Source organism: Anoplopoma fimbria, chromosome 21 (genome assembly GCF_027596085.1).
Source record: "Anoplopoma fimbria isolate UVic2021 breed Golden Eagle Sablefish chromosome 21, Afim_UVic_2022, whole genome shotgun sequence".
Classification (NCBI taxonomy): Eukaryota; Metazoa; Chordata; class Actinopteri; order Perciformes; family Anoplopomatidae; genus Anoplopoma; species Anoplopoma fimbria.
The window spans coordinates 9,683,603-9,709,399 of NC_072469.1; the positions used below are offsets into that span (position 1 = coordinate 9,683,603).

The 25,797-nt window shown below is 39.5% G+C and overlaps 1 protein-coding gene across 1 annotated transcript; it reads right to left on the reverse strand.

Annotated features, from left to right (window-relative positions):
- Positions 1 to 3,374: 3,374 nt before the first annotated feature.
- cnn3a (calponin 3, acidic a) lies at positions 3,375 to 16,978 on the reverse strand. The gene is made up of 7 exons (XM_054623171.1): positions 16,746 to 16,978; positions 7,516 to 7,637; positions 7,260 to 7,326; positions 6,955 to 7,092; positions 6,731 to 6,847; positions 6,239 to 6,385; positions 3,375 to 4,431 (listed from the first exon to the last, which is right to left on the reverse strand). The coding sequence occupies exons 1-7, from the start codon at positions 16,800 to 16,802 to the stop codon at positions 4,090 to 4,092; spliced, it is 990 nt and encodes a 329-aa protein (XP_054479146.1). The 5' UTR covers positions 16,803 to 16,978; the 3' UTR covers positions 3,375 to 4,089.
- Positions 16,979 to 25,797: the final 8,819 nt, after the last annotated feature.

Here is a 25,797-nt window from a genome sequence, read left to right on the forward strand (position 1 = left end):
AGTCACATTACTATTACTATTACCTGTACCATTAGGCATTTTAGCTTTACTTCCACCCTGAAGCCCTTTTGCTTTCTCGTTCTGCAGGTTTCCATGAATTGTTGTGGTACCTGGACCGTAGTCGTGCCTCCTGCTGTGAGCCGACTGACACCCACTGCTACTTCGATTATTATTATTAGTCACATTACTATCCCTATTTTCATGGCTATAATTCTACTGTAATAATTGCTGCTGTTATTATAAGTAGTCTTATTATATGAATCATTTATGTCATATACATTGAATGTGTTGTATCTCTGTTATGCTGCTCATTCTGTACACATGACATCTATTGCATTCTGTCCATCCTGGGAGAAGGATCCCTCCTCTGTCGTTCTCCCATAGGTTTCTTCCTTTTTCTCCCTGTTAAAGGGGTTTTTTAGGGGAGTTTTTCCTGTGCCGATGTGAGGGAAGGACAGAGGATGTCGCATGTGCACAGATTGTAAAGCCCTCTGAGGCAAATTTGTAATTTGTGATTCTGGGCTATACAAAATAAACTGAATTGAATTGAATTGAATATATATTAGAGGTCTGGTTGCTGGGATCCAGTTCAATACCAGATGTTTGGATCCTTCTTTTCCCAGCATGTTTCTAACCCGCCAATAAACTGTTACGCAAAGGTATTTCCAAAGTGTCCCCTTCTTACATAGAAAATACCCATTACACTTTCCATCTTGCAAAAAATGCTAGCAGCTTTGAGAAAGGGTTGTTTTTCTCCCTACGTGGACTCTCTCTTGATCAGTTGTTTCCAATTATCATTTTACGGGTTCCTAAAAGGCGGTGAATTGACCACTTCTTCTAATTAATTTGATCCAGCTGAAGACGTTACCTTTTCAGACTTAACTTTCCACCCGGCTTTCTTCAGTCCTTTTCTCAAACACTCCAAATCCTGTTTATCAGATGGACGCCCCCATCCAATAGACCAGCGTCACTCACTCATCATTAGCCTATCAGCTTGCTGCTGCCTCTTTTAAATGTTCTGTTTTCCTGCCTCTAGTTGTCCAAGCTGCATTTCGTGCAACCCTCCTCCTCCCCATCACCACTGGTCTTCGCATATATCACTCCATCAGCATCACCAGCAACTTGAGCAGAACCTTCAGCCACTACCACAAGCACCAGTGTCTGAACTCCTTGGGGGGATTTATCTAGTATATTTAGTATTGGAGAAGTTGAAATCTGGGCATTGGGTCTCATTCTGAAGTGGTTGGACACTGTCATCAGCAATCTACAAACCTCAAACATCCAACTCATCATTTTGATGAGAAACCAGCATTATAAACAGACTTCGCAGCAGAGCCATGCAGGAGCTTTCTATTAGGCCGCTGAAAATTAAACTTATTCGTGTTTAATGTTTCTGGCAGCATGTGTGGAGCGGGAGGTACCACTGGGTTGGTTTCAGCTTGAAACAAGCCAGGCCTGCAGAATTGGTTGTGTTTTCATGCCTTCCCTTTAAGGGCCCTCTGTGGTTGCCGCGGTTACCATGCTTTTTTGGATTCACTCTCTATAATTGAGCCTTGGGTTTTCACCCTAGATTCCGCAGGCTAGCACAAAGCAGTGATTATTCCTGAGCAGCGGACGGGTTGGTGGTAGTGGTGTTGGGAGGGGGGATTTGAATGAATGCCATTACATTCTCATAAAACCCATTGGCTGCTCACTTTCTGTCTTTCCTGGGTGCCTCACTGAACAGACGGAGCTTGTTTGATCCACTGATCAAAATGAGATGACTGAATTTTACCAGAAAGATGAAGGGTGCTACTGCTCACAACACCATCACAAGAAGAATCTTTATGGCTTTTCATGTCATTATTTCATTGGACAGCAAACATACTTAACAGCAGGAAAACTATACAACCTATTGTATAACAGCATTGAAGAAAAGAGCTGGAGTATTAAAATAAATGGTTATGTTTGAAGTCTGACAGTCTCTGCTATCTAATAAGATTCAGCATAAAGCTACACGTTTATAACACAAAGTCTGCTGTAGTCATTAGAGTTGTGGAATTATGATAGGGTGAAAGATGGTTTCAAGTTGCATTATGGAAAGAAGTTTTGGAGCTTGACCCCCTAGGAACTATAAGTCAGGATAAACACAGATAGTTACCTTTTTATTTGTTCTCTCTCGTTTTGTTATGACCTAATAAACAGTAGCAAGAGACATATCCGTCCACATTTTAGTCAATACAGCTGAAAGCTCTGGTAGCGGTTGCTAGGAGGAGTGAACATAATTGTTTTTGCCACAATGCTGAGTTAAGAATCAACTTTAAACAAACTGTACAGCCAGGGGCGCCGCTAGGGATTTTGGGCCCCATGAAAAGAATCTTTACAGGGCCCCCAACACAGCGGACTGAACCATTTTACGTAAATAGAGGGGGGGAAGGGGGGGCCCTGCAGGGGTTGATGCTTCCAAAACAAATAAAGGAATTGTTACCAGGACATGGAAAATAAAACATGTGTGATTATATGTTAGTTAATAACTTAGTGTCATTATTTTTTCTGTATTATAATTTCATCATCATTAGGGGCCTCTCTGGGCCCCCCTCCATCATGGGCCCCTAGAATCCGTCTCCTTTACCCCCCCTTTTCGGCGCCCCTGTGTACAGCTATAACCATCTCAGTCATGCTTGTTTCTATTTCTATGGTCAGTTATGTCATATTGCATGGATCATCAAAGCTGGCTATGTAGGAAGAAGTGGTGCCCATTCTTAATCCTGTTCACAAAGCTGTGATTAATTCTCCAACCGTTGGAAATAGATGTCAGTGTGCACAACCAACCTATATGAATGAGATTCCAGGCTATGTAAGTAAATACTAAATCACTGGAGCAGCCCTTGAATAAGAAAACTCAGTATGTATTGTGACCAACACCAGAGGTTACCTAGCACCAGTTCATCTGCATCACAGTACCAAGAGTGACTTTACTCTCACTGGCTCTGTTATAAAGTCAACTTAGAGAGAGGTTAATGTGAATCCAGTATGTTCAGTGCACCAGTGTTCATCAGGCCATGGTTCACTGTTTGGACACCAGTTAGAGATTGAGACTGGTTACCTTGCTTAGGACAGGTAATTTAACAGTTTATACTCATGTACCATGGACATTGCTTTACTTTTCAATCCAAGCTAAGCATATACACAAATAGAAGGTGTTTTGAACCAGTTAAACTCAAACCTAACACTATGTAACTCAATGTAATATGCCATATATATATATATATATATATATATTATAAATATAATATATATAAATATAATATATATATATATAATATATATATATATATAAAAAAAACAATGTAACATAAATGAATGTAACAGTATTGTGCAGACAGGGTTCCAGAATTGAAGAATTTAAGGCTTTATTTATTACATAGAATTTTCTTTACCATATAACAGTGGACTGTTTTACAATGAGAGACATTGCAATAAATACAGTTTGGGAATACAAGGGGAATAATATGAAAATATACTTCATGTAATGGAAAAAGGAAGTACGTGTATAGAGTCAGCTTGGGTTTGGTCACCTGCAATGTCTTAGCAGCAAGCATGCTCATCATTAAAAGAATAAAAAACACTATCTAGTGATTAAATGTAGTAAAAACACCAGTGTCACTAAGTGTGGCTGGATAACAGTGGCTGAATACAGACACAACACTGAGAGGAACAACCTATTGTTGAATTCCTTTCACATGGAGCATCAGCCCAGTTTCAGTCCAGGAATACAAACCTGGAATGCAGCAGCTTACCATGATGCTGCACATCACTCCAAGTTATTACTACGCCAGTGTTCCATCATTATGACAACTTTTAAAAAGTGTGTATTAAAAAGCATACTCTGAAGCTTAAAACATTTCCATCACTGTATCTCATTATTCTAGAACACAACAGCTTCTAACAACCTTTGCTGCTCAGATCAGAGAGTGTAGGTAAAAAAGGAAACATTTCATTGTATGCTTCAAGAGAAGAAAAAGACTAGTGAGGATAGCAAAATACTTCCTCTGGTGTGTAGTTGATAAAACACACTAGTTAATACTGATTTGGAGCTGGAGCTCTCCACTAATAGTCAATGCCTTGATCATTGTAATGGGAGCTGTAGTCGTCATGGTAAGGTCCGTGGTACTCGTCCTCCTGGAACTCAGCCTGATAGTCACTGTCGCTGATCTCTGAGCCATTGGTGCCGGTGCCCTGGCTGCCGTTGGCGTTGATGATCGGCTCTGTTGGGGGGGCGCAGTACTTGGGGTCGTAGACCTGTCGACCAAGACCATACACACTCATACCCCTCTGAGACGCCACCTTGTTGGTGCCCATCTGGAGGGAGATGGTGGAGTTGTCCAGCGGCTGCTGCGCCACCTTCTGGTCAAAGATGTCTCTGCGCGTACCAGGGGCTGACATGCCCGCCTGCAGGGAACCAGGATGCAGCAGAAACTTTAGTATACATATACTTCCCTTGTACTGAATAATCTGTTTTGGAGAAAATCTTGCAGATAAATACATTTAAAGTTTGGGTAAAGTTATCTCACAGATTGATTGTAAACACATTATACATGCTAGAATGTACTAAATAATTTGCATGAAAAGACTGAACTGTTATTTTAGAATGTGACATTATTCCTCACCTGAAGGACGAAATGTTACAATTTAAAGGATCAGTTTAACATCTTAAATCATCATTGCATCATTGTAACATTGTATCAACAAAAAACATTTCCTACTTCCTCCTGGTCTATCAGTCTATTAGGGGTTTTACGTATTCCGGTTTTGAGACATTTGTCTCTGAGGATTCTGCATTCAACCAAATACTAGATAGGTGAACGGAATTTAGTTTGTGCTTCCCACAGATTTGAAAAATACATGAACTAGAATTAACTCCTCTCGGTTGTACGCCTCCACCAACCAGTCAAGTTGCAGTTTACATCCACGTCTGTCCGAAATGTCATCACTTTACTTTAACCTTTTAGACATTTCTGGGAAATTGTTGTAATTAGCATTTAAATTCTTATGTTCCGGCTAAAAAAGTCACAATGACCTTTGACCACCAAACTCTAATCAGTTCAACCTTGAGTTCGGCTGCATATTATTATTAATGCTACTACAGCTATTATAACTCTCACTATATGTATAATTTCTTCTTGATTATTATTTTATTATGTTGTTCATTCTGTACACGATACATAAATTTCACTTCTGTCCATCCTGGGAGAAGGATCCCTCCTCTGTCGCTCTCCCATAGGTTTCTTCCTTTTTTCTCCCTGTTAAAGGTTTTTTTTAGGGGAGTTTTTCCTGTGCCGATGTGAGGGTTCCGGGATAGATGATGTCGCATGTGTACAGATTGTAAAGCCCTCTGAGGCAAATTTGCCATTTGTGGTATTAGTCTATACATAATAGATTAAACTTTTGCTGCATAATATTGTGTTTCATCCAGCAAGTCGCTGCAGTGGCCAATCACATACCTGATAGATTTTTATGCAACTGAAGAGAGGATTTCTACTACTCGCAAAAAAAGTAAAAATGGAGTTGTAAAGTCCTGCGTGAGAGCACTATAAATTACTGTGCAGTGTTCTTGGGTCTGATAAATCCTCATATTCATGGCTATGTTACTCCATTTGGGCCTCCTGGATCCTATTTCATGTCTCACAGGTGTTTGACACAACATGTCGCTACCACCGAAGCTCCTTCTTCTCCTCCCCATCACAGGCTGATTCTGAGCCTGTGATTTAGTTGCTCTAAATAATCCACATATGTAATTTTTAACTGCTGTTATCAGAACTAAATTACATTCACCTTAAACTTGTATAGGGGTAGATGCAGAAATCTATGACACATATCTCACACCTGGAGACATAAAGCAAAACTATCTGTATTAACAGACACAAAAAGAATCCTCCAAATATAGCTGCTTCATCAGGTTTATACTAGACAGAGGAAACTGGCAATACTGCCATATGTAATGATCAGGCAGGATGAAATGACCCAATATAAACACTGCAGTCCATGTTCCAGGATAAGCAACGTGGCTTTATCATTTCAACAAGGCAACTAAGCAGTGTGAACATGGAACTGTGTCCCCAAGCTACATCCGACTTTATATTTAGACAAAAACATTGTTGTCAAATTAAGTATTAAATAGATCTGGTCTCCTTTAAGGATTTATTGAATAGTAATAGATCCAACTATAGGCAGCATTATAAGAAAAGTAGGTCTTGACCTGGCTGGCTCCTTTGTTGGTTCCCATCTGCAGGCTGATGGTGGTCTGGTCGTAGGGTTTGTCAGTCTGAGTCTTTGGATCATACAGATGTCTTCTGGTTCCATAAGCAGTCATCCCAGCCTGACTCGCACATTTGTTTGTTCCCATCTGAGGGCAAAAGACCAGCGATAGGATTTCACCAAACCCAATCACTTATCAGTCCAACTTGTTTTAAGTAACTCACTAAAAAGAAACAATTGGCATTGTAAATGAAGGTAACTGAAACTGAAAGCAGCCAGTCACTGCTCGCCCTGCTTTAAAGAGCCCAATGAATGTTTCACTGCAGGAGAAATAGGACTCTCTAGGAAAAATGCTGCATTTGTTTTTTTCTCTGGAACTAAAGTGGGTATATTTAAAGCTTAAAACAAATTGTCAGTTTTGAGTGACATCAGCCTAAAGATACAGGTTCATCTGTTGGCTTTAAATAACCACTTAACCACCAGTCATAGTTACCTGCAGTCCAATCACACACTGACCGGCCTTGATCTTCTCATCGTCAAAATGTCGAGCTTGTTTGTCTGCATATTTCACCCCGATATCAATCTTTGTGTCCATACCTTTAGTCTTTGCCTGACAGAGAGGACATGCCGGTCAAATTACATTACATTTGTTTCCTGTAACAGTAGAAAATTAGGTCCTCAGTAGACAATGACCCTCTGTACTCTGTGTTCACTCACCATGCTGGCCAGTGCAAGCAGTGTGGTCTGGACTTGAGTCATGTTCCCATTTTCAAACAGGTCATTGGCCTCAAAGATGTCATTGGGCTTCAGGCCATAGGCCAGGATGGCTTTGATGAAGTTCCCAAGGTTTTCCAGCTGCAGAGAGCAACGGAAAAAATAAATAAAAGGAGTGATGGGGGTTGGGACAGGGAGTCCAAGAAAACCAGGAGGAAGAAACAACACAGCACAAATAAGTAAGTGAAAAGCAGTGAAAGGTCTGAACGGAAGGAGCTTCTGTCCTGTTTCCAGTTCACTGGTGTTACCTTGTGCCAGTTCAGCTGGGAAAAGTTGATTTTCTTCACTGAACCAGTTTGCAGCTTGTTGATCAGTCTGAGTGGAAAGAAAAAAACTAAATGAGATCCACCAACTATTGAGGATACATTTTATTCCAATTTCTTCCAGCATACATGTTAGACAGGTTGCTAAATTTATTGTCAGTTCACAGACAGACGGAAAGAGAGACAGACAGCGGAGACTCATAGACAGACAGACAGACAGACAGACAGACAGAGAACTTACTCGCAGAGGATGACTCCATCCTTTAAGCCTTTCTGGAAGTTCTCTCCAATAGACATTCCCGTAACCTCCTCAATCCAGAAGCGGAGCTCCTCCTCCTTTTGTGAGTCATATTTCTGAGCAATCTGAAAAATAAAACATGTTTAATCTGCATTTCACATTGGGAAAAAAAACGGTGAATATCAATAAGAACTAATAAATCCAAGCGACACTGGGTCACTTTGACAATCAGCAGCTCGGTCCAATTCTCCGTTTCTCACTCCTCAGCCTAAACTATGTGACGTATGTCCCTTTTGTTTTTGTCCCTGTCTTAGTTAGTATAATTTCTTAGACCGTATATGTGTTCATGTACTTGTCTACAATTGTTTTGTACTCACTTTTCTGCACAACGTAAAAAACTCATCCTGGCTTGTGAAAGTGTATATTGTTATGTTTAATATAGTATGATTCATCACATCAAGACAACAAAGACACACAAAAGACAGAGCTCTGAGAGAGGGCTCAGGGAGGCTTCCACTTAGGCCATGACAGGAATGATTGGAGGACACATTTTACAAACTATTGTATTCCGTTTCAGGCATACTGAACCCTAAATCAAATCCTCAGTTACCCAGTCCTCCCATGATCAACATGATGTGCAAGTCCGACAACAGAAATTTGGAATGGCTCATTCTGAGAGTGTTGCGTTGAGAGGTTAAATCTTATTGTACAGTAATCATCTTCCCATTAGCTGCTCCTTCAATCTCTAAACAGAATAAACAGCCTTTTAGTGTTGGCTGACACTGCATCAATTTCCCACAGACTCTCTGCTCATCCACGGCAGGGCAAAGAGTCCGCTTCAGTTTATAGTCAGAGAAGAACCACAAGACAGAAACCATCTGCTGTCCATGATTCTGTCCATTGACTCTGTCTGATAGCACGCCTCCACAAAAATCACAATGAAAACTCTTAATGTGTTTTCTTTTCCTCCTGCTCGGGTGTTTTTATGTAGAATTTTATACTTCCAACATGTGTTTCTAATAGTGATGCGAATTAGAAAATACCCAATTTCAAGTACCTTTTTTCAAAACTTCTAACAGGAAACAGGAACATTTCACTGTGAACCGAATTAACAGGCCAGTCAGCAACTAGGGATTATTTTCATTATCAGGTAATCTACTGGTTGTTTATTATTAATTCAATCTACAGAATGTCTGAAGAAACAACAACCGGACTCAATATTCATATGGGCACCTGATTCTTGTTTTAAGAAAATAACTTGAAAAATGTGATCATATCCTTTAAATAAAAACAACATAATCTGGTGTAGGCTCAAAATGAGATAACTACAGAATATTGTTCTGTCTCACTGTAATCATCCCCCTGAACATGTCAGCTGGGACCTGGACATATTCCTGCCACAGGCACCACAATGGCCGTCATAATTTCATAGTTTTTCACCACATTAATAAACATATTACCAAATGTCATGGCAGGAAGACACAAGAAAGTAAAGGCCCCAGGAAAAAAACCTAATTTTACTCTAGGACGTGTTCGTTATTTGCCCTTGTATTAATCAGTCCTGGATCAAAACTCTTGCAACTACCAAATATTTTTATACCATCATTAGTTTGCTGATTATTATGTCAATTAATCATTCAGTCATACAGAACAGAGAAAATGGTTTGGCATTTTTGCATAGAAAATAAATCAAACGATGTATTTATTATCAAGAGATTAGTTTGAGTCTTTGGGTGTTTGTCAACCAAAAAGTTGTGGTATGGCCCATAACAACAGTACTACTAGGTTGGACACTAGCTTGTTGTACAATCACACAAACACAGTCATTTCAAAGATAACTAAATGTAAATCATGTTGTGCATTATGTTTACCAAACTATATGACATAAAGACATCAGCAAGCTAGCGGGACAGAAGCCTAGCTTACAGATGCCATCAAACCCCAACAACCTAGCCATCAAAATGAAACCCAGAGCCTGCGGTTTATAGCTCTATGTGTTCATTTCCTCAACTTAAAAACCCAGTCATAACATTGGAACACTGTAACCATTGGTCAATATTCATCGGTTTAAGATGTTACACACTGTAACACTCAGTCTTTTGCTTGTTCAATGCCTCCCAGCTAAAGTTGGGGTGGTTCTTAAAAGTTAGCTAAAAATAAAATAGGAGAGTGACGAGAATTACAGTGTTACAATGTGGAAATACTGTATATTTCATATTTAATTATATACCAATATTGAATCACTTTGATGCTTTGAAGGCATTTCATTGTTTTTCAATGAATATTGGGTGAGAAAATACAACATTTGCCCGATTTAACATGACATCTGGTATAAAGCAGGCACAATCCAGTCTTCTATCCGAATACAGATACAGAGATGGATCATTTTGTTGGTTGATCAGGGTTACAGATAATGACGTCTCTTCACACATCTAGGTTGTAGTTAAAGGTTAGATTTTATTGACTTATAATATCATGGTTGAAAACTGCTTCACTAAGGAATTCATGTGAAGTGCTTTGTGTCTGTGGAGTTTGACAACACAGAGGAACCCCACAGAGGCCAAAGACCTGGAATGATTGGAGGGAGGAACATTCACTTCTCCCAGCAGTTACTTTTGAGGAAGATTGCCAAGAACTCTCAGAAGAAAATCAGGCAATGGAAAAAAGGGATCCAATTCTTTTGATGGAACCATTAAACTGATCCGGAAGGTTATGATTTGAGCCAGCTGGAAGTGAAACTGAGATAAACACCTTCCCTGCACACACATACAAATGCACAGTCAGGGGTTATGTAGTCCGAAAGGGTTCCAGTCAGGAATTCAGCTACACAAGGTCTAACAAGAGTGATGGTAAAGTTAAGTGAAACACTGAGTGCGATTACAAAATCATCCAACCACAGTTCTTTAACAGCATGATGCCGAGTGACTCAGTACTGAACCAAGGCTGAGCAAACAGAGGCTGCTATTCAGTAAATATATTACCATCTCAGTCTTAGAAACACGCCACATACCACATACTGTGGTGAGGGGAGCCATGTCATCAACTCAGAGGCAAAGTCAGTTTCAAGAGGGAAGGATCCTAGATGTATGACAGCCACTGCTCATTATTTTCTTCATAAATTCATCTGAAACTGAACAATACGTCATTTTTGGTTTAATTGTAAAATGCTATGCCATTGCAATTATTACTAGGTAATATCTTCAAATGTCTTGTTTTATCCTCCCAAGAGCCCTACAATCAAATATATTCAGTTTACATCCATGTTTTTTATATGCATATAAAACAGAGGAAAGCAAGAAAATCCTCACTTGAACCACATTAATTAGTTGTACAGGGTGTTACAACCCCCAAAATTGTCCGCACTAAAATTCTTGAAGATGACATTATATGATGTTGCTACCATTCTGACACCTCTATCACATGACACCCTCAGCTGAGGCAGGCCTTCTGCAGGCTGATCAGCCCTGAGTCTGTATCTCATGGTTAGTCTCTAGATGGTCTTGGCAGCCCAGACAGCAGCTCCTCTTTTCAGCCACAGTCAGTGACTGCTCCTCCTTTTGGTGGCATTGGCCAATGCTTTGATTGCCCTCCTATGGGCCTGCCCCCCGACTCCTACTTGCCACAGGTGCCTTGCGGTGAAACTGCCTGTCTGCCTGGTTTCAGGAGGCAAAGAGTTCATCCTCCATTTCTCTCCTTTCCGGACTAAGGATGGTAGTTTTGGAACATGGTCTGAATCATTGGGTGTGGAGGCAGAGAGGAGAATAAATGGATGGAGGTCCGCCATCAAAAATAATATTTCATTCAATTTAGTGTCTGGGAGGAGAAAAGGAGAATAGGGGCTCAGAGAGGGGAACCAAAGGGTAGAAGTTTTTTTTAAACCGGACAGCAACCCCCCTTCAGCCTGAATCTGTTAATTGATTGGTCAGCTGATCTGATGTGTTTGTAAAATTAGAGACCCCAAATTCCATTATGTCCTGACACCTTAAAAGATAACATACAACACCCGGACCTCCATGGTTGGGCCCAGAACAAGCCTGTGACCTCTGCAGGACGAACTATACCTCCAACTATCAAGTGGTTTTAAACTGTTATTGAATTATTTCTACACGTCTGACAGATGAGATGATTCGCTAATAATGTTGCGTTAGGATGCTGGAGTTAGTAAGGAGGTACTGATTGGTGAATACAAAGCAAAGAGCCACAACAGCCGAATGGAAAGCAGCGGAAAGGGAAAGATGTGGCGTGTGATAAAAGGTCATTAGCTAAAACTTGGATGATCTACCATGTTTCAAAGCCTACCAACACTAAGAGGTTATTTTCTATCACTTCAAATACAAGTTCTATTTATCATGCAGTAACATAACTGGTTCACAACTACAGTATGTTTATCATTCACAGCCTTAAATTAGGTATACAAGCTTGAGTGTTTGTAAGTGCAAAACAACATTCATTAATAAGATACTTCATTTAAATTTGACTTAAAATAAATAAATATTTGTTTATCTAAATAACCCTTTAAACCAGAATACCCTGTGATTTGTAGAATTCTACTTTTATTTTTTTTTATTTTTTTACAACAAAATATGATTGAGAAAGACAGCCACAACTAAACCTGAAACAGATGTCTACTACCCAGGCTAGAAGAACACTGTGATGCCAACTGAGCAGACTGAAGAGAGAAATGCAGTGGGCAGAAGGCCCAGTGGATGGGGTCCTCACCAGAGGATTTCAGGAATGTGATGTATGCAGCAGAGAAGAGCATGGACTACTGATCACACCACATGCAGTGGAACCCATATGGGCCCCTGCCTGACCTCCTCTTTTTATTCACTTGCACTCTCTCACAGAGGTTTTACTGCAATGAACTGGGCCTGCGCAACTGCAGTTGTGACAGAACACCTGAGTGATTCCAATTTACACATGGGTTAAGAATGATTTAATCCATGAAACAAACTTATCAAAACACACACAGACCATGGAGGTTTTATTGACAAAAAATAAATAAGTAGAGCTGCAAGAGGGCATCCTAAATTAAAGGACCTTTAATTTAGGATTCAGTCTTGGACGGAAGTGGGTTGTTTGTTAGGCCTTCTATAATACTTGTAAATTACTTGTTATCATGAAATTGTGTTCTCTTTAGATGCTGAAAAATCATTTGATGAAGTAGAGCAAAGGCACCTGTTTTGATTCATGGATCAAAAAATCCCCTGTTGCACCACCAATATTAATGGTATAAAATCTGGCCTATTCTCACTTTTTGTGGCTCCATTCAAGGATGTCCTCTGTCCCCATTGTTGTTTGCTCTTGTCGGCTTTGTAATGACTCTTCATCACGAAGCATAATGGATTTGAGTAGTGTTGTCAGGGTACCAAAATTATTTGATACAGTAGCCTGCTTAAATATCTCTATACAGATACTGAAATAATACCACGGCAAAAACATCAGGAAAAGTAATGGTATAGTTATATGCAAGTATGTCATCTATAAGTAATGGATAAATGTACATAGTAGATAACATTATTTACTTGAGTTTGTGATTGTTTTGATAGATGACTTTATATTTGCAAACTATTAATGACCCTTTTTTTTAAATGTATAGTCTGTAGTAGGTGTGAATCTTTATTTGCCTCATGACTAGATTATGATTCACCCAACTCTGATTCAAATGCACAACAATCCTGGAGGCATCCCAGTGTATTAGATCCTCAAATTTTCTATATCACTGCACATGGATCAGTGATTTTTTTCATCAATAAATACAAGCAGTCAGATAAATCTGAACTGAACGTTTTTCATAAACATTACAAAACTAAAACATAAATCTAGGAATGCACTCATACACTACCAGTGTCAGGGATCGAGCCAGATACTGTGCTCATAAACCTACTCTGATTTAAACAATAGCAACTGTGACCTCTCCAGAAACATTAGGTTAACCTCTCGTCAGTGGAGTTTAAGAAGAAACCCAGCTGGAACGATAACCTGATGCACAAATCAAATTTATCTTCCGCTGCAAAGTATGCGCAAAACAGGCAGTCCCCAGTATCCATGATGTTGTGTGAATTGCCAGGGACACACGCATCAATTAGTTTGACTGTGAGGTTGTCAGCTGTGTGTCTGCCTGGTAGACTCTGTCTGGGTTTGCACTTGTGTGTTGCAAGCGTTAGCAACTGTCTAGTCTTGAGAGAGAGTGACGATGAGTGTGAAGTCAGCAGCAATGTTACAGCTGTGAACGTAGCAGTGTGTGTACAGTTTATTTATTCATGAATAAATGCTACAACTCCTCAAGACCTCTGTCTTGCTTGTTGAGCAACTGATGAATAAAGTGAAGGAGGTTAGCCCTGAAGTCAGCAACAGCTCAAGCACACTTAAAGTGGGTTAACCTTTAAGGTGGACCAGAGAATCTTTGTTAAGTGACAAAGCGACGGTATATGACCTGAGCGTGAGAACGGGCTGCACAACTCCTTATTGGCTGGGGATTAAACCCAGACGTTGTGTCCAAATGCTCGCTGAAGCTCAGAAACGTCCCAAACAAAGAAAAATAAGGAAAACTGAAAATAATTGAGGTATAAGGCAGGGTTTCTGCAGATACAGACACCACCCCACACTTCTATTGAGTCATAAGTGATGATTGAGAGGGATTCCTTTTTAGGAATGTGACAAAATACCCCATATTTCACTGCCATTTTATAAAAAAAAAAATTAAAAAAATTAAAAAAAAGAAAGACACAGAGACAGAGAGACAGAGACAGAGAGAGAGGGAGAGAGAGATAAGTCAGATCATTATGTGTCATCAACACATCTTGGGTGCATTCACACCCGCACTTAGATCTGTCCACTTGTGACTCTGCTAGTAAGACAGGGAGTCTGCTGGACCTTTGACTGCCACTAGAAGCACATTCATGGCCGTTTGAGAGAGTACATACCTCGGAGTCATCCCACGGTAAGAGAGGAATCTGGGAAATCAGCTTACCAGAACTAAAAACTTAAAGCACAAGCTAGTTTTGAGCAGAAAGAGCAGTTTTGCACATGTGTACTCTGTGTTTCTTCATTATGCATTCAACAGTTGCACAGCTGCTATATAAAAATATCTCGCAAGGATTATAAATTAGACACCCCAAGACATTGACACCTTTTATAAATCTATAATTGGCCAATTGCAAGCACAGTTGGCGGCAACAAGGGCTCCCCTGCCGGTCTTACTACCTAACTATCACAATGAAGTTCAGCAAAGATGTAGAGACGACAGGGAAGCGCTCAAAGGTTGGTCACCCCTCTTGTCAAAGTCTGTTGTTATTTAGCTAACTGCATAGTCGGAGAGATAAAACATCAAAAGGATCAGATATCTTTTGCACCACTAATCTATGTCATGCCAAAATATTAAATTCCACGCTGTGCCAACTCCCACTGAACAAAAGTGATGAATTCGCCATAACATTACATAAATTTGCTGTCCAAATTTCTAGGGTTGAACCCAAATATTCGGATTCATTCATTGGTATTGGTTTTAATTTTGGGATTCATGTATCTGATTTATTAACACACACACACACACACACACACACACACACACACACACACACACACACACACACACACACACAAACACACACAGAGAGACAGAGACAGAGACATTGAGAGAGAGAGAGAGAGAGAGAGAGAAAAGCAAGTCATATTTTGAAACCATACAGTTTTTATTTCATGATGATAACTTTTCTTTTTTTTTTTTATATTATTGACTATTAATATGTTCATGTGACTCTTTGCTTTGGCAAGATGTTTGATCCACAACATCGTGCCAATAAAGCCTTTGAATTGCATTGAAAGAGAAGGAGAGAGCAAGCGAGAGAGACAACAAATCAATGCTCTGCCATGAAATAAGATTTTTGAATAATTTCATGGGCTCCAGAGTTTTGGTACTAATAGACAGCAAATATTCAAAGCTTCGATAGAGTGATGCCATCCACGATAGATTAACTTGTTGACTAGTTCCCCTTTGTTGGCAGAGCTCTCCCTCCATTTGTTGTCATCGTTCTAGCTTTTAATAATTGTTGTCTATTACTATCAAAACTGGAGCCCAGAAAAATGATACCCGGGACATCTCTAGATATATCCCCACTTGAAGAGGTATCTTCACTTTAGCGCTGAAAACAGATATGATGTTCCTTATGATGGATACCAAACTGAAGTTAACCTCTAAATCACCAAACACACTATGGTGAAACCATTGGCAATCCATGGGTGCTGAAGTGAATGGAAAAACATTTGAACTTACCATATGCTTTAAAAATGTTGATCAGTGATTTTTAAGTACACGTGATTTACAGGTTAAAGATGAAAACATGCAAAAACTTTACAATGGTGTTTTTCTTTAGTCCTCTTCATATAAGCTTATTTAGATAGAGTTGTATCAGCAACATATCCAAACGGGAAAATGTAGTGAGTGAATGAATAGATATCTAAAAAGGCCAGGAGGCAGCCATACAGCCCCAGCTGGGGCCCTCCTGCCTACACAAACAATAAGCAAACTTGGATTTAACAGAATGCCAAAAATTCTTCACAATGCAAACTCACTAAAACAAGTTTACTTATCAGCTTTAATTCCATGACTACATTTGAGAAGTGCTCATGTGATATAATCCACACACACAAAGAGTGAAGGAAAGAAAGTTCTCTCCCATTATTGAGAGGTGGTTTAAGTGAGGCCTAACGTCGACAATAATCACTTAATAACGTGACCATCAAACAGCCCAAAGTTTGGACAACTTCAGTTAAAGTTAAGAAGCTGGACTTCAACTTGTTGGAGATGTTAATACTCCGCTAAAATCTCAACAGCTCGACGTTGCTCAGATTTCTTTCATCTACCTTTGTTGATGTTGGCTTACGTTTACGTTTAGGGAATTGTAGTTCATTTCACCGCATGCAAGTGCGCTCTCGTTCTTAATCTTATACACAAGAATGGAAATAAGTTCTCGAAATTCCGGGAAATTTCCGAGAGTTTAGGCAGCCTTTTCTACTGCGTGGACATTAATGGACATTAAACTGCTACTTTGATGGACCGCCTAGAGTTCGGCATGTTGCTTTTCTCTGAGAGAAACAACGAGAGCTAACGGTCTATGTGTTTCTGAAGACAGCCCGGGTGCGTTAGCGATCTCTTTGCTCACTTTTCAGTGTGTCTGGAAACTGTTCTCCCTCTTAGACACAAAGGTAAAGACATTGACTCGAACACTTACTTTGTTTCTCACTTCAGCAGATAATCCGTAGGCTGGTCCCTTGTTAAAATGTGTCATTTTCTTGATTTTGCTCGAAAACACAGATGAATATCTTCAGCTACAATGTAGCTCGGACCCGTCTGTAGAAAACTCCTATCAAGCAGCAGCTGCTTTGGCTCCTTTAAAACCAGAGCAGGAGGAATGTATTGAGTTGGGCTTCACTTCTTCACAGAGAGGAAAACGAGAGACTGTACTATCTAGAGGCTGGACTCACAATGCAAATAACGTCGACAAATGATTGACGTAACCATAACAGCCAATCAGAGCAGCCGATGTGTATTGGGCTACTCCCTCTCTTGGTGTTCTTCAAGGATGCGTCAAGCCACATTTTAAAACTTCAACCCTTATGCCGCTATCTAAAAGTAAAGTATTACTGAAACAGATAGAGTTTTGTTCATGACATCGGGGCGGCTGTGGCACATGAGGTAGAGTGCTTGTCCCGTAACCACAAGGTTGGTGGTTCAAACCCCTCTACCGTCAACATGCCGAGGTGTCCTTGAGCAAGACACCTAACCCCAAGTTGCTCCCCGGGCGCTTCATTGCAGCCCACTGCTCCTCCGGGATGGGTTAAATGCAGAGAAATAATTTCCCCATTGTGGGACTAATAAAGGCTTAATTATTATTATTATTATTATTATTATTATTATTATTATTATTATTATTATTATTATTATTATTATCAATGGGCTTACATAAATTGACTGCATGTTTTACATGAATGGACCTGTGGTGGGACATTCTCTTTCACCATGAGTTAAAACAGTGATGTTTTAAATTGATGTTGGCCATTTAAGTATTACATGGGAATAATATGTAAACGTTATCAGATTTAACCTTAATCATAGAATTATGTGATGGTCCTGGTTAAATCATGTTTTGAATATTTTGATTAGATTCATTTAGAACGGGACGCAATATAACCATGAGTGATTTGATTACACAATGTTAAATTGACATAATTGTTACTGATAATTGACGATAATTATAAGACATAAAGTCACTCTTCTGGTGTTTTGTCGATGGTAGAGGTTCTCTGCAGAATGGGAAAGACTATGGATATACTCTTTAGCAATTTAAGGCAGTAAAATTTTGAATTATGCAGCTATAAAATATGTTATTAAATTCTGCATTTAAATGAAATATGACCAACATTGTGAGGCTCTCAAACCATTGGTGTTGTCTTGTTTTTAGTTTTAATTTGCTTGTTTTTTTAGTTAGGCATATTTTGGAACTTAAGGTTCTATATCCTATAGGCTTGACCCTCTAAGAGCTGTTGCTATTTGGTTCATCCCCAAGGTCATGGGTAGTTGTGAAGAATTTTCTTTTACCAGGAGAAGCCGTCTGCCAGATGTCCTCCGCTGTGGCCTCGCTTCCTAGAGCCTTGGCCCTTCATGGAGACAGCTTTTCGAGACCCAGGAAAACTCAGAGCACTGGTAGCCTTTGTCTTGTTCCGACCCTCACCCCTGCTTCTACAGTGGCAGTGTGAGGAATTTAAACATGGCAACAATGATGCAGCATAACATCTGGCTCCACATGTTGCAGCTTCCCCCGCAGATCAGATGAGAGATGCTGGATGACTCATCATCCAAAACACCATGGACACACATAGTTGAAAACTGATGCTGTCATATGTTTTCAACACTACAACTGAGTCCCACACTTGTTTATATGTTGTAAAGCCCCCTCTACTACAGCATGTTACATGGTTAGATGGTACGCTTTCAGCACTGGTGTGCGGAGAGAGACTCTGATCCTATGTCATGTCCAAAGCCTCTCATGTTGGCCTACCTTCAAACATTGCTACACAATGATTTGGCCCCATCTACAGTTAAGGTGAATGCTGTAGGCACATCAACCCACCACTTCTTCAAGGTAGTCAGACGACAGACACCTGTCGTGTCTTCCTTTTCACAGTGGTACACCCACTGGTCCCTCACGATTTTGGGGTCCCCCTTTTGAGCCAATAGCGATTATCTCTCTCAAGATGCTATCCCCCAAGACAGAGCTCATCCTAGCCCTGAGAGACGTATGCAAGCTGTGTCTCTTGCCGTCCTGCCTTTTTATTAGAGATGATAGAAGCACAACAACTTGAGAGCCAAATCCCTCATTTACAGTTTAAGTCTTAAAAATATCCTATTGATCGAGAATAATTTTTCTTGAGGGGTTCTTCCCTCTGTCTTATCAGAATGAGGCAGAGGCAGTGTCTCAACCACTCTGCCCAGTGCGCAATTTGTCTCAGGCACTTTATCCTTATCCATGGCCCTCCTCAGATGGATGCCAGTGGAAGACATCTGCGCAGCGGCATCCTGAACTTTTCCATGCCTTTTCTACCTATGAGATGCATCTGAGTCCTCCCTGACTCATTCAGTGTTCAATGTATTCGATGGCAGATAAGGCATTGCCTGATCTGGTGCATTAGAGGTGCACCATGCATGTCAAACGGTGCACCTCTAATCAGGGACGGCAGGGCTGTGTCAAAATAGTTTTTTCTCAAAACAGGGCTGACATGCTATAAACCGTGGCACAGTTTTTGCCTACCTATCTTATTACCCGAGGCATTTACGGTTTGTGAACTGGTCTGTGTTGTCTGCAAGTAGACCTTTGTGCCTCAGTGGGCACAGACTACATCAGTTTAGCCCTTAACCCAATAGCGACAGATCCTACAGGATGAAACTTATAAGATATAGAGAGTTAGTTATATATTGTAACTATACATTCTATGAGTATAGGAGTATTCTACAAAACTGTATGCCCCTCTGACATACAAACATCAGATGAAGCAATGACGGTTTAAATTGGGAGCAGAATTGTGGTTGCACAGCTGTTATTTGTTCCAAGTGCAGATGTAAGTGAGGTCGGGGCAGGGCACAAAGGCGCAAAAAAAATCTTCAGGACTGCACATGTGCGCATGGATGAACCCATTGGCAACAGTTCTTAAAGGGTTATGCCTATACTCATATAATGTTGAGTCACAAAACGTAACTGTCAAGTGGATACTAGGATCACTTATTGTAAATTGGCGCATGGGTTTGGATGTTAAGTAGTTGCAATCAAGCTAAACATTTGAAACCTTTTGTGTTTCTTCAGGTTTGGATGCTAAACAGAAATGGGGTGGGACCAATATTCTATCACACTAGGGAACCAGTTAATCCTATTACGATATTGGCAAAGTTGGGGGGAAGACTTAGTGACCTCCCATATAGCAAAAACAGATATTACAGATAAAACATTAAAATACCATCAGGCAGAAGTATTGAATCTATGTTGATGGCCGGAATTGAAAACAAATTAAAAGCACTCGTTATGATTGATTTTTAGCACCATCATGAACCACTCTGTGGTTCTACAGCACGGATTGCAGCGTGGCCGAAGCTCATCCATAGAAACCTCTGCTTTCATCCCTCTACTTTTCCTTATGCTGATGTTCAGGCCTCTTTTCTTTCTTCTTTTCTTCATGAGATGGGGTGCAACATGAAATCTGCCTCTGAGGAAGCTGATGACATCAGACTGCATGTTGCCATGACCCAGTCTGCCACATAACCTCTTTAGAGGGCTTTATTTCATTCTAGCCTATTCTTTTTTATTAGTAAGCTACACTGGCTACACTTGCTTACCTTCCAAGAGCACATGTAAGCAAATGTTAAACCCGAAAAGCTTTATAAATATGTAGCTTAATGTTGGCTGGCGCCATGTTTAAGCTAACGTTTAATCAGCAAGGTTAACATAAGCCCCAGTACTCGTGTTAAAAGTGTATAGAAAGCAACTAAGTTGTCTAAATAATTTGCATTTGTGAGGCCACAGACGTGATATGACATGATTTTTTCTTCCCCCGCAAAAGCACTCTTAACAAAATTAGCAAAAGACACTGCAGTTATTATTCACACAAAAAGCAAACATTTATTATCGCAAAATCAGCTTACATAAAAGTAATTAAGAATTCTCAACTTACCCTTTTTCTCTTAGAAGCAGTAGCAGAAACTGGCGTGACAGGAAGTTAAACACTAGATGCTCCACTCTCCTCCTTCCTTGCAGTCTCTGTGTAACGGGCACTTTTTGATTTCTTTGTCATGAAACATTTCAAACATTCCTTAAAAAGATTTGCACAATATAATAATTGTCCACAGCTTATGTTGCTTGATTTAGAATCTTTGAGACCCCCTCCCATGAAATGGTCTCACTCAGTTCTCTACTTTATAAAAATGCATGGACAGTAATATTGTATAAAATATTAAAGAAATGTTGACATTACCATTGCTATATTTAACCATAATATAATGTTGATCCAATTATATTTTTTCAACATGTAAACTATAAATACAGTACTTATCTGCCATTTATTTTGTAATCAACCCTTTTCACCCTAAGTTAAAGTTTAATTAACAACTTTTGCTATCTGGGCTTTTTAGACCTCTGTGGTAACTTTTCTGAAACGTAGCTGCAATGCAAATGCCTTACTTGGTTGACAGTGGAGTGATGATCACAGCTCTCTCGACATGTAGCAAAGATCCTCTCGCCATAGCAACTGTACTGATACGCAATTAAAGACATATTGTCATCTTCTTTCTATTGCTAACACCTGCCGTGTGTGAGCGTTCCTAAAAGTGATTCACAGTCACACATGCTGTAGGATGTATTACAGTGTACTGGGCTGTCTGAAATCCCTCCCTGGTTCCCTCATTCACTCCTTGCAATATAACAGACACTGTATTTTACAATGAGCTAATCATTTACTGTGATTTCCATTTGGTTTGATTGCTAGCAGACAGTATACTGTATATGTCATTGGACCACTTTTAACTCAAATGGATAAATATAGTGAACTATAATATGGAGTGATTGCGGACACAGCCCTGGAAGTTCAGCTTCCTTGATAATTCCCTGTAAGCACTTTAAAACTCCTTGTGGCATCACTGAACTTCCAAGATACCCTTTTCATATAGAGTGCCCTAGTTCCATAGAAATACTATAAAGTATTCAATAGGTAACAATATTGACGTAAAAAATGTTTTGTCATTTAGTCATCAAGAGACCAATGTGCCATTCTGCACAAGCTGCCCAATATCTAAATCCACTTTAGTAACTAACTTGCTGTTAAGAATTTTATGTATACAGTCAGGCTTTTTGATAATTACTCATATAAGCTGCAGCTGTGTGAATAAATAAGGAGTTGGATGCTCCTCTCCTGTTTGTGAAACAGCTGTGATTCTTCTCCGCAGATACTCAGAGATATAGTTTTTCTATAAATATCCCCAGATGTCAGGCTGAATCAAAAACATTTGCTATTCCGCCCACCCATTATTTGTTTCAATTCAACAATTCGTCTCAGAACTCTTCCTGTCCAGTGCTCCATCCAGGAACAGGAAACACTGCAAAAAGAAAGAACAACAGAGCTGTGACAATGCTACGGACACCAAAACACCAGCATATAAAACAATATCCCGTTAATGGACCTGTTAAGTAAAACAGCAATGGAATTGTAAGATTTGGCAAGAATAATCGTTTCTCTTAATGTTAAACACATTGTTGATTATTGTAATGTATTGGATCTCCTTGAAAAGTGGCATCGGGATACTGCCCTAGAGTGGTTCAAATCTTATTTGTCAAACAGAACGTTTTTGGTAGTTGTGGTTGATGCCTCCTCCTCTGTGGCCCCTCTGTTCTGTTCTGTAGTGTTCCCCAAGGCTCCATCCTTGGCCCCATGCTGTTATATGTATACATGCTGCCACTGGTACATATCATACATGAACACAACAGTTTTTATGCTGGTGAAAAAGGGCAAATTCGTGTCCCATAACAAAAGCGAAGAAATAAAGTGCTCGGTGTCCCAAAACTAATGACAGCTGAAATCAGCTGAAATCGTTCTTTTTGGTCCTCTTAAGTCTATCCCAAATTGACAAAACCTTTTTAGATCCCAAATGTTTTTCTAGCGTCTTTCTAGTTTTCCGTCCACTGTACACTACATGTCAACATTCACGCACTCATACACTGAGAGTAGGGGCGACAAGGTGCCACCCGCCACCAGGATCTAAACTAACCATTCACACACCGATGGCACATCCCTCCAATTAGAGGACGACACTTTGAGCCATAGCTGCCCTGACAGGGACCTTTCCTCTGAAAACAAGTCATAAAAGTTGTTCAATCAGGTTTTATCAACTGATCTTGGCTCAAGGTCAATTTACTTGCTTTCTCCAGAGCTTTCAACTACTTTTTATTTAGATGGATCAGTTGTCATCACCTGGCCTAGGAATGAAATTGCATTGGTAAAGTGGATTTGGAGCTAGTCATGGTTAAAAGTTGTGTAATAGTGATACTCTTTACCTGGAGAGGTTGGAAGGGAATTTTCCAGCCCTCCTCCCTTTACCAGCGGTACCTGCAGGCATAGGATCAGCAGAGGGAGAAGGACTGAGAACAGGAGGAATGACTGACTCTGAATGATGTTTGTGTTATTCATTCTTTATAAACTTCACAGAGAAATGTTTTTTTTGACATAGATATTAATTACTTCATATAGTGACTTTGCTTTTAAAATCATTACTGTTGCTGCTCTAGAAAGAATATTTAGGTATATTTCAAATATAAATAAATTCTTAATTTGATTTGAATTTATTTGTTATTCAAATTCTATAAATGTTTTTAAAAGCAATTATTTAGTCATGAAGAAGAGCAGTATTGAGAGTATTGATAAGAGTAGCTCCTAGTAGTAATACAATTCTAAAGATACATTTAGTTACATTGAAGGTGTACAGTCTGTCAGAATGTAAATCCTGGTTAGATATTAGTGTTATACTCAGGGAAATCCAAAGTTACTGCCTTTATGTGTTGTCAATCATTTATTTGAAAAGTGTTTTTTTTTGCCCCCACGTTTAAATATTACAAAGAGTCGAGTCACCCTCAGCTCAGAGTGAAACCTCTGCATGTCCTTTTTGCGAGTGGAAGTTTTTTTTTTAATATAAATATAAAACACTGTGACTCTGCACACAGTTGATTACAGCTGTCACTGATGGAACATCATTTCTATAATATCAGAGATAATATGTTAATATTTCTCAGTGAGCAGGATCGTGGTGCAGCTGCAGAATGTAGTTTGAAAGTGATTTTATTTTAAATAGGCTGAGTGTAGTCTCAACAGGTTTTATCAGCATTTCAGATGGTGTTTAACATAACTACATTCTTGAAGGAGCTGATAAATAGCAAATACATGTCTAACAATTACATTGTAATTGTGTTTACTTATTGACACTTTCCCCCTCTCTGACTCAGGCTCTTGTTTAAAGATAAATGTCTGAGTCCACATATATCTTAGATGCATCAATATACTACTTCCACTGGATTAAATGGAGGCTCTGCCTTTTATTGAACTGTTGCCATGGTGAATCGTGGAATATGAGCTCCATTGATGATGGCTTTTTCTTTCATCACTCACTCAGAGTTTATCGAACAAACTCTGGTCAGCTGTTCTGGAACCAAAATCTCAGAGATAGTAAACTCAGAGTTCAGGTTAAGGCTCTGACTTTGTTAAACCTGCTTTCTGAAACAGGGCCCAGCTGCTAAGTCAATAACTACACAACCAAATGTTTGAGCATTCCATTATCGGGACACAAGCAGAGGTTTTTATGGAGTGCAGTAAATGGAAACCTGCATCTCTTTTCCCAGTGGTGTTCCCTGTATATTCATTACATTTACATTACATTACAGTCATTTAGCAGACGCTTTTATCCAAAGCGACTTACAGTCAGTAGTATATTACATATCATTCACCCATTCACACACTGATGACAGGCTACCATGCAAGGTGCCACCATCAGACTCTAACTAACATTCATGCAACATCCAGTCCACACCGATGGCAAGCCTTCGGGAGCAACTTGGGGTTAAGTCTTGCCCAAGGACACATCGACTGCCGAAGCCGGGTATCGAACCACCGACCCTCTGATTGGAGAACTACCTTGCTCTCCACTACGCCACAGCCGCCCCAAATCCAAACGTTCACTTACGTATGTTTTAGTGTGAAAAAGATTTTTGCTAAGCCCTTCTAAAAAAAGCAAGCAACGGACTGCTGAGGACGCCACGTTAAATCAGTGACATAACACATCAGCTCATACAACTTCACTTAAAAATCTGAACTATGCATTTTAGTTATTGCTAAACTTAGCACAGTTAACGTTACCTCAGCTAGAGCTAGCGTTCACATTATTCGTAACCTTATTGATAAGTTTACTTTGGTAACCAACGTCACTGCTTTTTTGGGGGAAAGAACAGATGTTTGATCTGTTTTTCAAATGTCTGCTGCTTTATACTTCTACTTTACTGCATCTCAATGGCATACTGTATATCGAACTTTTTACTTAACTATACTTTTCTGACAGCTTTAGTTGGGGTTACTTTGCCGGTTCCCAATAAACAATATAAATCAATCTATCAATGAATAAATTATGACATTATTTTTATCTAAATAAGTCTTTATTGTTCCCCAGGTGGAACATCTCCAGGTACTCAGCAGGATGTTGAGTTATATATAAAATATATACAATAACATTGAAGTGACATCGATAATTATAATACAATAAGAAAATTTACTCTGGATTTAGTATATAGTATATGTTTATATAGTAAATGTTTATCCTTTGGTCCATCTTGCCTGTCATAATCTCCAATGTCAAAATGCTCAAAAATGCATAATTTGTGCATTAAAATCACAATACAATGATAGTATCCATTTTGGACTTCTAAATTCGATTACATTACAATTTAGAGTTTTCTATTCTTCTAGTCACCCATTAGTTATATTATCTAACAGTAAACATGTATAAAAATGCAAGTTATTACCAAAGGGGCCTGTGGTCATGAAGTCGATAGATGTTCAACCTAGCCCCTCTGGGCTGTAAGATGACTTTGTTGAGTGGCCACATGACACATACTTGCCCAAATATAATTTTTGTATTTTACATTCACAAGCATTAAAGCTTGAAAGCGATTCTAAGTACATTTTCTGAAATGACTGTGCATTTGA